The following is a 14540-nucleotide window of genomic DNA, read 5'->3' as shown; positions in this document are numbered from 1 at the left end:
ATCTGCCAGCGCTTGCGCAGAACGCTGGAGGCAGAGGGGAGATCGCGGTCACGAGATTATGGGCGGGCACATGCGATGCAATCACAGCGCCGCCCATAATCTCGTGCCTGCGACCACATCAGCAGCGGTCCTCGCGTGCACGGGACCTCGGGCGCAGTGGGCGGCGTCCTGAGATATGAAATGGAGCAATGGGGGACGGCGTCAATCTGCAGGAGGGACAGCAACGGATGCAAGAGAGCCCGCCCCCGTGGATAATTTACAAGAATGGCAGACAAAAAGGTACAACTTTATAAAGTGTTTAATTTGGTTTCAAAGGGGGCACAAAAAGTACAGGAACCCTGCTAGAATGCAGCCCAGGAGCTGCAGAGGGGGAAACTTTTAGGTTTAAAGCTAAATTTCTGATGACAGGTTCCCTTTAACCTAACAGGTTCCTCATTTCCCTCCATATCAGACCTAGATTTGTTATCTGCTCATAAATCAGCTGAGTGGAGCTTAGAAACTAAAACAATCAGAAACTCTCCACTGGGACGGTCAGAACGAGCTCACTGACTGATTCTCAGTTGACTCCCTCTGCAGCCAGCAATGGAATATGCAATAGAGAAGATATAGAAAGCAAAGGATGCAATTTTTTTACATTTTAGATGTACTTGGACCTTGCAGAGACAACAAGTTCCATCCATCGGAGCGCACAGCGTGCAAAGAGAAGGACGTGACAAATAATGATGCTTTTTCGCACATACTGAGGGTCAGACAGGAGGTGGACGATGAGGAAAATAAACGCACGGAGCGGCCAAATCCAACTGTGCGGCTGCCGGCTTTGATCTAATATTAAATCCCAACAACAAAGACCTCACACGGTCTGTTCAGGGAGTTGCGCTGCCCGAATAAATCCCACAACATGGCCGAGTACGTCTGATCCTCACAGGCAGCCGCAAGGTTATTCTACTACAGCCTGAAGAGCCGATATCCTGCGTGTCTCTGATGTATACAGAGCCAGAACGAGACGTCAGGAGGTGTACTTTATGGATCAATCTTAAGACATGTTCAACATTACATTTTCTCTGGTTTTAAAAAGATATTTATATATACAGTGCCTTGCGAAAGTATTCAGCCCCTTGAATTTTTCAACCGTTTCCCACATTTCAGGCTTCAAACATAAAGATAAAAATGTAAATGTTCTGGTGAAGAATCAACAACAAGTGGGACACAATTGTGAAGTTGAACGACATTTATTGCTTATTTTAAACCTTTTTAAAAATAAAAAAAGTGAAAATTGGGGCGTGCAATATTATTCATCCCCTTATCTTTCAGTGCAGCAAACTCACTCCAGAAGTTCATTGAGGATCTCTGAATGATCCAATGTTGTCCTAAATGACTGATGATGATAAATATAATCACCTGTGTGTAATCAAGTCTCCGTATAAATGCACCTGCTCTGTGATAGTCTCAGTGTTCTGTGTAAAGCACAGAGACATCATGAAGACCAAGGAACACATCAGGCAGGTCCGTGATACTGTTGTGGAGAAGTTTAAGGCAAATTTGGTTACAAAAAGATTTCCAAAACTTTAAACATCCCAAGAAGCACAGTGCAAGCGATCATATTGTAATGGAAGGAGTATCATACCACTGCAAATCTACCAAGACCCGTCCGTCCCTCAAAAATGTCATCTCAAACAAAGAGAAAACTGATCATAGATGCAGCCAAGAGGCCCATGATCACTCTGGATGAACTGCAGAGATCTACAGCTGAGGTGGGAGAGTCTGTCCATAGGACAACAATCAGTCGTACACTGCACAAATCTGGCCTTTATGGAAGAGTGGCAAGGATAAAGCCATTTCTCTAAGATATTCATAAAAGTGTTGTTTAAAGTTTGCCACAAGCCACCTGGGAGACACACCAAACATGTGGAAGAAGGTGCTCTGGTCAGAAGAAACCAAAATCGAACTTTTTGGTCACAATGCCAAACAATGTTTGGCGTAAAAGCAACACAGCTCATCACCCTGAACACACCATCCCCACTGTCAAACATGGTGGAGGCAGCATCATGGTTTGGGTCTGCTTTGCTTCAGAAGGGACAAGGAAGATTGTTAAAATTGATGGGAAGATGGATGGAGCCAAATACAGGACCATTCTTGAAGAAAACCTGTTGGAGTCTGCAAAAGACCTGAGACTGGGACGGAGATTTGTCTTCCAACAAGACAATGATCCCAAACATAAAGCAAAATCTACAATGGCTAAGTCACAGTCCAGACCTGAACCCAATCGAGAATCTGTGGAAACTGAAAACTGCTGTTCACAAACGCTCTCCATCTAACCTCACAACCTCACTCAGCTCCAGCTGTTTGCAAAGGAAGAATGGGCGAGAATTTCAGTCTCTAAATGTATTGTTTATTTAATTTTTATTTAATTCTATTTTTCTGAAACGCTGGGGGCTGCCATCTCGCATTAGCAATGCGGAACGAGAGTTACACACAGCAAATACGGCAGCCCCGTTCATAGGAGGTAATAGTTGGCGTCTGACCTTATTTCCTGCACTGTAACTGCCCCCTTGGCTATACAGATAAGAGCTCTGGGAGGAGACCGCTGCCATCTTTGAAGCCCACAGCGTATGCTGTGGGCTTCACTTTTCCCCTGCCACCGCTCTGTGCTCAGGGTGAGCCGAGCAGTGATAAGAGGAGCTGACAGGACAAGCTACTGGGAGCGGAGGTCCAGGAATAGGGCGAGTACATGTGGCAGGGTGGTGGTACAAAACCTGGTGTCCTGATAGCTCCTCTTGTCACCGCTCTGAACTTGCGGTGACAAGAGGAGCTACCAGGACACCAGACTGACAGGAGGAAGTGCCAGGAGTGGAGGTCCAGGATGGGATGAGTACCAGTGGCGGGGAGCGGTGATCGCAGCCATCTATATAGTACAATGCCAGGCTGCAGATCACTGCTCCCAGTCACTGTCGCTGTGTTCAAAGCAAAACAAAGAAATCATCATGCTGCTGTGCTCTGAACACACGGACACAGCTCTGATATATCACTGCACACTGATATAGCAGAGCTGTGTACTGTACGCAGCACTATGGGGCACAGTGTTATGGAGCACTATGGGACATGGTATTATGGAACACAGTGTTATGGAGCACTATAGAGAACAGTATTATGGGGCACTATGGAGCACAGTATTATGGAGTACTATGGAGCACAGTATTATTGAGCACTATGGGGCACGGTATTATGGAGTACTATGGGGCACAGTATTATGGAGTACTATGGGGCACAGTATTATGGAGCACTATGGGGCACAGTATTATGGAGTACTATGGAGCACAGTATTATTGAGCACTATGGGGCACGGTATTATGGAGTACTATGGGGCACAGTATTATGGAGTACTATGGGGCACAGTATTATGGAGCACTATGGGGCACAGTATTATGGAGTACTATGGGGCACAGTATTATGGAGCACTATGGGGCACAGTATTATGGAGCACTATGGGGCACAGTATTATGGAGCACTATGGGGCACAGTATTATGGAGCACTATGGGGCACAGTATTATGGAGTACTATGGAGCACAGTATTATTGAGCACTATGGGGCACAGTATTATGGAGCACTATGGGGCACAGTATTATGGAGCACTATGGGGCACAGTATTATGGAGCACTATGGGGCACAGTATTATGGAGCACTATGGGGCACAGTATTATGGAGCACTATGGGGCACGGTATTATGGAGCACTATGGGGCACGGTATTATGGAGCACTATGGGGCACGGTATTATGGAGCACTATGGGGCACGGTATTATGGAGCACTATGGGGCACGGTATTATGGAGCACTATGGGGCACGGTATTATGGAGCACTATGGGGCACGGTATTATGGAGCACTATGGGGCACGGTATTATGGAGCACTATAGAGCACGATATTATGGGGCACAGTGTTTTGGAGCACTATGGGGCACAGTGTTATGGAAAACTATGGGGCACAGTGTTATGGAGCACTATGGGGCACAGTGTTATGGAGCACTATGGGGCACAGTATTATGGAGCACTATGGGGCACAGTATTATGGAGCACTATGGGGCACAGTATTATGGAGCACTATGGGGCACAGTATTATGGAGTACTATGGGGTACGGTATTATGGAGCACTATGGGGCACGGTATTATGGAGCACTATGGGGCATGGTATTATGGAGTACTATGGAGCACAGTGTTATGGAGCACTATAGAGCACAGTATTATGGGGAACAGTGTTATGGAGCACTATGGGGCACAGTGTTATGGAGCACTATGGGGCACAGTGTTATGGAGCACTATGGGGCACAGTGTTATGGAGCACTATGGGGCACAGTGTTATGGAGCACTATGGGGCACAGTGTTATGGAGCACTATGGGGCACAGTGTTATGGAGCACTATGGGGCACAGTGTTATGGAGCACTATGGGGCACAGTGTTATGGAGCACTATGGGGCACAGTGTTATGGAGCACTATGGGGCACAGTGTTATGGAGCACTATGGGGCACAGTGTTATGGAGCACTATGGGGCACAGTGTTATGGAGCACAGTACTACAGAGCACTTGACTATGTTTATGTAAACAGCTAATGGTCCAAAACCCATGTTACTGTCCATATATTTCTAAACCTAACGGTATGTTTAATTTCATCTAGGGAGATTTACTTTAGGATGTTGTAATGGGGTATTATGGCATGTATAGAAGTGGCGGATGAGGTTCCATCTCTGACACTAACTTTATAGGGCAGTAAGGGATGACCGGTTCCCATAGGCACATAAATGTAACTCTCCATTAAAGTCTTGTAGTTTATGAAATAAGTCGAGTTAGCAGTGTGGTCACATCTTGCAGGCGATAAGGCAGACGGCCACTTTGCTTCGGCTTAGGCCATAATAATCAATGACGATGTATTGGGAGAATTTCAGGATTAGCAGTGGTTTCAATGAGCAGCATCAAAAAGCAAATCAGTTGGACTCTCTCACGTTTGTCTTATGGATTTCTCCATTGACCCTGTAAATGTTACATTAGCTCGTGGTGCCCGCTGACCCCGAGTCTGGCAGTCACCAGCACAGGAGAGACATGGCAGTGGGTTACACTGATGGACACCCACCTTTCTCCACCTCTTCATCATCATCAAACTCTTCCATTGAGAACACTTCCTTCAAAGACTCCAGGTCCTGCTTAAGGCTGGCCAGCTCTTCTCCTGACAGCGCCCCAATGATGGACTTCACCTGAGGGTGCAAATTACACATTTAAGTTCTTCTGTTTGGGTCGGTCTTGTAGGATCGGACATTTTTAAGTCAACACTGAATTAAAGGGGCTATCAAGGATTAATTTTAGGTTTTCAGTCCCAAAAATCGTTTGAAGGTGGCGTCCACAAGGTGTCTCCCTTCCGTATAACTTGCAGTGCACTGTCTGGGGTCGAGAATGATGTGTCTTTAATAGCAGAGGTGGCAAGATGGATTATAGGAAGTCGGACAGGTCTTAGGCTCTTCACCGGAAGTTGGGGGTGGGCGTTTCGCTTTCCACGGGAAATAGGGGCGGATCTTTGTTTTTCTAGGGGAAGTTGGGGCGAGTCTTCCCCTCTCTTCAGGAAGTTGGGGCAAGTCTTCCCCTCTCTTCAGGAAGTTGGGGCAAGTCTTCCCCTCTCTTCAGGAAGTTGGGGCAAGTCTTCCCCTCTCTTCAGGAAGTTGGGGCGAGTCTTCCCCTCTCTTCAGGAAGTTGGGGCGAGTCTTCCCCTCTCTTCAGGAAGTTGGGGCGAGTCTTCCCCTCTCTCTAGAGGAAGTTGGGGCGAGTCTTCCCCTCTCTCTAGAGGAAGTTGGGGCGAGTCTTCCCCTCTCTCTAGAGGAAGTTGGGGCGAGTCTTCCACTCTCTCTAGAGGAAGTTGGGGCGAGTCTTCCACTCTCTCTAGAGGAAGTTGGGGCGAGTCTTCCCCTCTCTCTAGAGGAAGTTGGGGCGAGTCTTCCCCTCTCTCTAGAGGAAGTTGGGGCGAGTCTTCCCCTCTCTCTAGAGGAAGTTGGGGCGAGTCTTCCCCTCTCTCTAGAGGAAGTTGGGGCGAGTCTTCCCCTCTCTCTAGAGGAAGTTGGGGCGAGTCTTCCCCTCTCTCTAGAGGAAGTTGGGGCGAGTCTTCCCCTCTCTCGAGAGGAAGTTGGGCAAGTCTTCCCCTTTCTCTAGAGGAAGTTGGGGCGACTCTTCCCCTCCCTTCGGCAAGTTGGGGCGACTCTTCCCCTCCCTTCGGCAAGTTGGGGCGACTCTCTTCCCCTCCCTTCGGCAAGTTGGGGCGACTCTCTTCCCCTCCCTTCGGCAAGTTGGGGCGACTCTTCCCCTCCCTTCGGCAAGTTGGGGCGACTCTTCCCCTCCCTTCGGGAAGTTGGGGCGACTCTTCCCCTCCCTTCGGGAAGTTGGGGCGACTCTTCCCCTCCCTTCGGGAAGTTGGGGCGACTCGTCCCCTCCCTTCGGGAAGTTGGGGCGACTCGTCCCCTCCCTTCGGGAAGTTGGGGCGACTCGTCCCCTCCCTTCGGGAAGTTGGGGCGACTCGTCCCCTCCCTTCGGGAAGTTGGGGCGACTCGTCCCCTCCCTTCGGGAAGTTGGGGCGACTCGTCCCCTCCCTTCGGGAAGTTGGGGCGACTCGTCCCCTCCCTTCGGGAAGTTGGGGCGACTCTTCCCCTCCCTTCGGGAAGTTGGGGCGACTCTTCCCCTCCCTTCGGGAAGTTGGGGCGACTCTTCCCCTCCCTTCGGGAAGTTGGGGCGACTCTTCCCCTCCCTTCGGGAAGTTGGGGCGACTCTTCCCCTCCCTTCGGGAAGTTGGGGCGACTCTTCCCCTCCCTTCGGGAAGTTGGGGCGACTCTTCCCCTCTCTTCGGGAAGTTGGGGCGACTCTTCCCCTCTCTTCGGGAAGTTGGGGCGACTCTTCCCCTCTCTTCAGGAAGTTGGGGCGACTCTTCCCCTCTCTCTAGAGGAAGTTGGGGCGAGTCTTCCCCTCTCTAGAGGAAGTTGGGGCGAGTCTTCCCCTCTCTTCAGGAAGGTGGGGCGACTCTTCCCCTCTCTTCAGGAAGTTGGGGCGACTCTTCCCCTCTCTTCAGGAAGGTGGGGTGGGTTTTGTTCTCTACAGGAAGTTGGGTCCGGTCTAATGGGGGCGAGTCTTCCTCTCTCTACAGGAAGTAGGGGCGTCTTACTATTTCTGCAGGAAGTTGGGGTCTTTTTTGCGCTCTCTACGGGAAGTTTGGCCAAGTCTTAAGGGTACTTTACACGCTGCGATATTGGTACCGATATCGCTAGCGAGCGTACCCACGCCCGTCGGTTGTGCGACACGGGCAAATCGCTGCCCGTGGCGCACAACATCGTTAGTCCCAGTCACACGGACTTACCTGCACTGCGACGTCGCTCTGGCCGGTGAACTGCCTCCTTTCTAAGGGGGCGGTTCGTGCAGCGTCACAGCGACGTCACACGGCAGCCGTCCAATAGAAGCGGAGGGGCGGAGATGAGCGGGACGTAACATCCCGCACACCTCCTTCCTTCCTCATTGCCGGTGGAGGCAGGCAAGGAGATGTTCGTCGTTCCTTCGATGTCACACATAGCGATGTTTGATGCTGCAGGAACGACGAACAACATCGTACCTGCTGCAGCAATGACATTAAGGAGCGACGTGTCAACGATCATCGATTTTGAACGATTTTGCGATCATTGAGCGTCGCTCCTTGGTGTCACAGGCTGCGATGTCGCTAACGGCGCCGGATGTGCGTCACTAACGACGTGACCCCGACGATATATCGTTAGCGATTTCGCAGCATGTAAAGTACCCTTTATTCTCTAAAAAAAGTTGAGGCAGGTCTTTATTTCTGTACAGGAAGTTGGGGTGGGTCTACCTCTCTACAGAAAGCTGGGGGATGGTCTTTGTCCCTGCTCTTCCTCCCCTGTTCGTCATCCTGCATACAGGCATTAAAGAGATGCCACGTTCTGTTGGGGAAAGGCAGAACCATGGCAGGAGCAATGTCTGTGAGATGATCGGAAAAGGAAGTTCCAGCATCTATAGTACTGGCAGAATGCTCATGAAAAAGAGACTCCAACTCAACAAGATAAAAAAACAGAGCATTCGACAAGGGACAGTAGCTGGACGTATTAGATCGGCATGTGCACCAAAAGCAGTGTTACATTATTTGGGGGGTGAGGGCAGACCAGGATGTCTACTGATTGTGTGTGAACGGACAGGCAGGCTTTTACATTACCGCCATCTGTAGATGACAGATGATGTAATTCCGTTATGTGACAGGTACAGCTCAGCCGGAGGAATAGTGACCGCAGTGAGATTACAGCTACCTTTCCTTCGCTCTCTTTGGACAGCATCTCTAAGGCCTCGAGGTGCGCCAGCCCCTGATACTCATCAAATAACAGTCCATAGTGCGCTCGTCGCTCCGTCTCGGTGGTGACCTCGCCGCTGACCCTCTGTTCTTCACGTTCCTTTGCTTCCCGTAAAACCTATGGGGAGTGACAGAAGAGAAATGACAGCAGAACAGCCGGATCCTGTGTAATTAAGAAGACAACAGCTTTCTCCAGATCAGCGACGTAGGCATCTGTGGAACTTCTATTATTGCTGTAAAGGGTTTTGCAATCACATTATAATTAGTGATGAGGGATCGTGCTCGCCAGTGCCCGTTACTCCATCGAGCATTGGCCTTTAAAAATGCTCGCGTTTCCCATTGACTTTCATTATACTCAGTAATTGATTCACGCCGAGAACCCCAATGCTCCATCCACGTCCGAGAACCCCAATGCTCCATCCACGTCCGAGAACCCCAATGATCCATCTACACCCAACAACCCCAATGCTCCATCCACACCCGAGAACCCCAATGCTCCATCCACACCCGAGAACCACAATGCTCCATCCACACCCGAGAACCCCAATGCTCCATCCACACCCGAGAACCCCAATGCTCCATCCACACCCGAGAACCACAATGCTCCATCCACGCCCGAGAACCCCAATGCTCCATCTACACCCAACAACCCCAATGCTCCATCCACACCCGAGAACCACAATGCTCCATCCACGCCCGAGAACCCCAATGCTCCATCTACACCCAACAACCCCAATGCTCCATCCACACCCGAGAACCCCAATGCTCCATCCACACCCGAGAACCACAATGCTCCATCCACACCCGAGAACCCCAATGCTCCATCCACACCCGAGAACCACAATGCTCCATCCACACCCGAGAACCCCAATGCTCCATCCACACCCGAGAACCCCAATGCTCCATCCACACCCGAGAACCCCAATGCTCCATCCACACCCGAGAACCACAATGCTCCATCCACGCCCGAGAACCCCAATGATCCATCTACACCCAACAACCCCAATGCTCCATCCACACCCGAGAACCACAATGCTCCATCCACACCCGAGAACCACAATGCTCCATCCACGCCCGAGAACCCCAATGATCCATTTACACCCAACAACCCCAATGCTCCAGCCACACCTGAGAACCTAAGTGCTCCATCCACGCCAGAGAACCCCGATGCTTCATCCACACACGAGAACCCCGATGCTTCATCCACGCCCGAGAACCCCAATGCTCCAGCCACGCCCGAGAACCCCAATGCTCCAGCCACGCCCGAGAACCCCAATGCTCCAGCCACGCCCGAGAACCCCAATGCTCCAGCCACGCCCGAGAACCCCAATGCTCCAGCCACGCCTAAGAACCCCAATGCTCCAGCCACGCCCAAGAACCCCAATGCTCCAGCCACGCCCAAGAACCCCAATGCTCCAGCCACGCCCAAGAACCCCAATGCTCCAGCCACGCCCAAGAACCCCAATGCTCCAGCCACGCCCAAGAACCCCAATGCTCCAGCCACGCCCAAGAAGCCAATGCTCCAGCCACGCCCAAGAACCCCAATGCTCCAGCTACGCCCAAGAACCCCAATGCTCCAGCCACGCCCAAGAACCCAAATGCTCCATCCACGCCCAAGAACCCCAATGGTCCAGCCACGCCCAAGAACCCCGATGCGTAAGCCACGTCCGAGAACCCCAATGCTCAACTGAATAAAGAGCAGTGGTGAGCATGCTCACTCATCACTATTTTTATTCTGCCAGGGTCTCCAATAAGTGCTGGGAATGAAGAGGTAACGGAGAAATTTTAGCACCACGCACCATTCACTTTTCTTTCCCGCTCAGCGGCACTCCGGCCACCCGGCTGTGGAGAAACTGCAGCACATCTCTATACAAGTGAACATGCCACCTAACTTGCTCAACCTTGAAGACGATGTTGGAATAATAACATTACTATGATAGCGAATAGCTTTCACCTACATGGGACAGAGTAGCATTCCTGTGCATCAGTCCTTTGGTTTTTTTGAAGCCCGGGTCGCCTTCTGCGATAACGTCCATAGTCTTTTTGCCAATAAATTCCAAGGCATCGAGCCCTCCGGTGAGCACAGTTTTCCCCTGCAGAAGAGACCACACATCCGATTTGGCAAAAGGTGATGAAATATTACTAATACTATTGTCATTACACAGTACATATTAACCCCTAAGCGACCAGGCCTGAATGAGTCTTAAAGGGAATCTGTCACCAGGTTTTTCCTTTATGAGATGCGGCCACCATCAGTGGGCTCTTATATACGGCATACCAGAATAATGTATATATGAGCTCAGGCGGGCCTGTATAATGTAAAAAAACACCTTTATAATACTCAACTAGTGGGCGGTCCAATCTGATGGGTGTCGCTGTTTTCGGTCTGGCACATCCTCCATCTTTTGGGATCACCGTCCTCTTACCCAGCCCCATGTGCATGACGTGTCCTGCGTCATTCATAGATAGGCCTCCATTGAACTCCTGCGCATGCGCACTTTGATCAGCGTGGCTGAGGGCTGATCAAAGTACTGTAGTGCATATGCGCGGGCGGCTTTTGACCTTTTCTCGCGCCTACACATTGCGGTACTTTGCAATGCCCTCAGCCAGGCCGATCAAAGTGTGCATGCGCAATTGAGGTCTCTCTATGAATGACGCAGGACGCATCATGCCCACGGGGCTGAGCAACAGGACAACAAATGCACAAAACAGTGGAGGCGCCGGATGAAAAGGAGCGACACCCATCGGACCGGACCACCCCCAGGTGAGTATTGTGAAGTTGTTTCTTACCTTATACACAGCAGCCTGGGCTCTTATATACAGTATTCTGGAATGCTGTATATAAGGACTCACTGGTGGTGGCCGCAGCTTATAAGGAAAAAATCTGGTGACAGGTTCCCTTTAAGGAAAGACCAATTTAAAAAAAAATAAAATAAAATTCCTGCCATATTTTTTTTTCATTGAGGCTTCTTTGTTCTATTTTGGGCTACTTATAAATTCCTGCGGAATTTACATAATTTTTATTTGTAAGCACATGCAAAAAAAAAAATAAATAAATAACTAAAAAAAAAAAAAGTAAATTTTTTTGTTTATTTTTTGTTATACATTTCTACTGTTCACATTTCGTACCCAATATCTTGTTGAATGTATTTTGTAGGTTAATGCGGTCTTTGGATACCTAGCCTTGAGGGGTTTTTTTCCTTGTTATATTGCGTAATAAAATATACTTTATATTTTTTAAAAAAAAAAAAAAAAAAAAACTTTTTTCTTTTGGACATACATACAGTCATATGAAAAAGTTTGGGCACCCCTATTAATGTTAACCTTTTTTCTTTATAACAATTAGGGTTTTTGCAACAGCTATTTCAATTTCATATATCTAATAACTGATGAACTGAGTAATATTTCTGGATTGAAATGAGGTTTATTGTACTAACAGAAAATGTGCAATCTGCATTTAAACAAAATTTGACCGGTGCAAAAGTATGGGCACCCTTATCAATTTCTTGATTTGAACACTCCTAACTACTTTTTAACTGACTTACTAAAGCACTAAATTGGTTTTGTAACCTCATTGAGCTTTGAACTTCATAGGCAGGAGTATCCAATCATGAGAAGAAGGGAATTTTGTTTACTTACCGTAAATTCCTTTTCTTCTAGCTCCTATTGGGAGACCCAGACAATTGGGTGTATAGCTTCTGCCTCCGGAGGCCACACAAAGTATTACACTTTAAAAAGTGTAACCCCTCCCCTCTGCCTATACACCCTCCCGTGCATCACGGGCCCATCAGTTTTGGTGCCAAAGCAGGAAGGAGGAAAACTTATAAATTGGTCTAAGGTAAATTCAATCCGAAGGATGTTCAGAGAACTGAAGACCATGAACCAAAAGAACAATTCAACATGAACAACATGTGTACACAAAAGAACAACAGCCCGAAGGGAACAGGGGCGGGTGCTGGGTCTCCCAATAGGAGCTAGAAGAAAAGGAATTTACGGTAAGTAAACAAAATTCCCTTCTTCTTTGTCGCTCCATTGGGAGACCCAGACAATTGGGACGTCCAAAAGCAGTCCCTGGGTGGGTAAAAGAATACCTCGATAAAAAGAGCCGAAAACGGCCCCCTCTTACAGGTGGGCAACCGCCGCCTGAAGGACTCGCCTACCTAGGCTGGCCACTGCCGAAGCATAGGCATGCACCTGATAGTGTTTCGTGAAAGTGTGCAGACTCGACCAGGTAGCCGCCTGACACACCTGCTGAGCCGTAGCCTGGTGCCGCAATGCCCAGGATGCACCTACGGCTCTGGTAGAATGGGCTTTCAGCCCTGAAGGAATCGGAAGCCCAGAAGAACGGTAGGCTTCAAGAATCGGTTCCTTGATCCACCGAGCCAAGGTTGACTTGGAAGCCTGCGACCCCTTACGCTGGCCAGCGACAAGGACAAAAAGCGCATCAGAACGGCGCAGGGGTGCCGTGCGAGAAATGTAGAGCCGGAGTGCTCTCACCAGATCTAACAAGTGCAAATCCTTTTCACATTGGTGAACTGGATGAGGGCAAAAAGAAGGTAAGGAGATATCCTGATTGAGATGAAAAGGGGATACCACCTTAGGGAGAAATTCCGGGACCGGACGCAGAACCACCTTATCCTGGTGAAACACCAGGAAGGGGGCTTTGCATGACAGCGCTGCTAGCTCAGACACTCTCCGAAGTGATGTGACTGCCACTAGGAAGGCCACCTTCTGCGAAAGGCGTGATAGAGAGACATCTCGCATCGGCTCGAAAGGTGGTTTCTAAAGAGCCGTTAGCACCCTGTTAAGATCCCAGGGTTCCAGCGGACGCTTGTAAGGTGGGACTATGTGGCAAACTCCCTGCAGGAACGTGCGGACCTGCGGAAGCCTGGCTAGACGCTTTTGAAAAAACACGGAAAGCGCCGATACTTGTCCCTTGAGAGAGCCGAGAGACAAACCCTTGTCCATTCCGGATTGAAGGAAAGAAAGAAAAGTGGGTAAGGCAAACGGCCAGGGGGTAAAACCCTGATCAGCGCACCAGGATAAGAAGATCCTCCAAGCCCTGTGATAGATCTTGGCGGACGTTGGTTTCCTGGCCTGTCTCATGGTGGCAATGACATCTTGAGATAACCCTGAGGATGCTAGGAGCCAGGACTCAATGGCCACACAGTCAGGTTGAGGGCCGCAGAATTCAGATGGAAAAGAAGGGAATTTTGTTTACTTACCGTAAATTCCTTTTCTTCTAGCTCCAATTGGGAGACCCAGACAATTGGGTGTATAGCTATGCCTCCGGAGGCCACACAAAGTATTACACTAAAAGTGTAAAGCCCCTCCCCTTCAGCCTATACACCCCCCGTACTGCTACGGGCTCATCAGTTTTGGTGCAAAAGCCAGAAGGAGGAAAAAATTATAAACTGGTTTAAAGTAAATTCAATCCGAAGGAATATCGGAGAACTGAAACCATTTAACATGAACAACATGTGTATACAAAAACAGGGGCGGGTGCTGGGTCTCCCAATTGGAGCTAGAAGAAAAGGAATTTACGGTAAGTAAACAAAATTCCCTTCTTCTTTGTCGCTCCTAATTGGGAGACCCAGACAATTGGGACGTCCAAAAGCAGTCCCTGGGTGGGTAAATAATACCTCATAATAGAGCCGTAACGGCTCCGTCCTACAGGTGGGCAACTGCCGCCTGAAGGACTCGCCTACCTAGGCTGGCATCTGCCGAAGCATAGGTATGCACCTGATAGTGTTTCGTGAAAGTGTGCAGGCTCGACCAGGTAGCTGCCTGACACACCTGCTGAGCCGTAGCCTGGTGTCGCAAGGCCCAGGACGCTCCCACGGCCCTGGTAGAATGGGCCTTCAGTCCTGAGGGAACCGGAAGCCCCGAGGAACGGTAAGCTTCGAGAATTGGTTCCTTGATCCACCGAGCCAGGGTTGATTTGGAAGCTTGTGTCCCTTTACGCTGGCCAGCGACAAGGACAAAGAGTGCATCGGAGCGGCGCAGGGGCGCCGTACGAGAAATGTAGAGTCTGAGTGCTCTCACCAGATCTAACAAGTGCAAATCCTTTTCACATTGGTGAACTGGATGAGGACAAAACGAGGGTAAGGAGATGTCCTGATTGAGATGAAAAGGGGATACCACCTTAGGGAGGAAATCTTGGCGGACGTTGGT

General features: G+C 49.5%; 1 protein-coding gene across 1 annotated transcript in view; it reads right to left on the bottom strand.

Annotated features, from left to right (window-relative positions):
* FAM114A2 (family with sequence similarity 114 member A2) overlaps positions 1 to 14540 on the bottom strand; it is a 56529-nt gene that overhangs the window by 19930 nt on the left and 22059 nt on the right. Inside the window, exons 6-8 of the mRNA XM_075344315.1 lie at positions 10325 to 10459; positions 8326 to 8484; positions 5121 to 5241 (exon numbers count right to left, since the gene is read on the bottom strand). Of these exons, the coding sequence (XP_075200430.1) occupies positions 5121 to 5241; positions 8326 to 8484; positions 10325 to 10459 (415 nt within the window). The remainder of the gene's footprint in view (positions 1 to 5120; positions 5242 to 8325; positions 8485 to 10324; positions 10460 to 14540) is intronic.

This window comes from Anomaloglossus baeobatrachus, chromosome 4 (assembly GCF_048569485.1).
Source record: "Anomaloglossus baeobatrachus isolate aAnoBae1 chromosome 4, aAnoBae1.hap1, whole genome shotgun sequence".
In the NCBI taxonomy this organism is placed as follows: domain Eukaryota; kingdom Metazoa; phylum Chordata; class Amphibia; order Anura; family Aromobatidae; genus Anomaloglossus; species Anomaloglossus baeobatrachus.
This window is presented reverse-complemented; position numbering and strand designations above follow the sequence as displayed.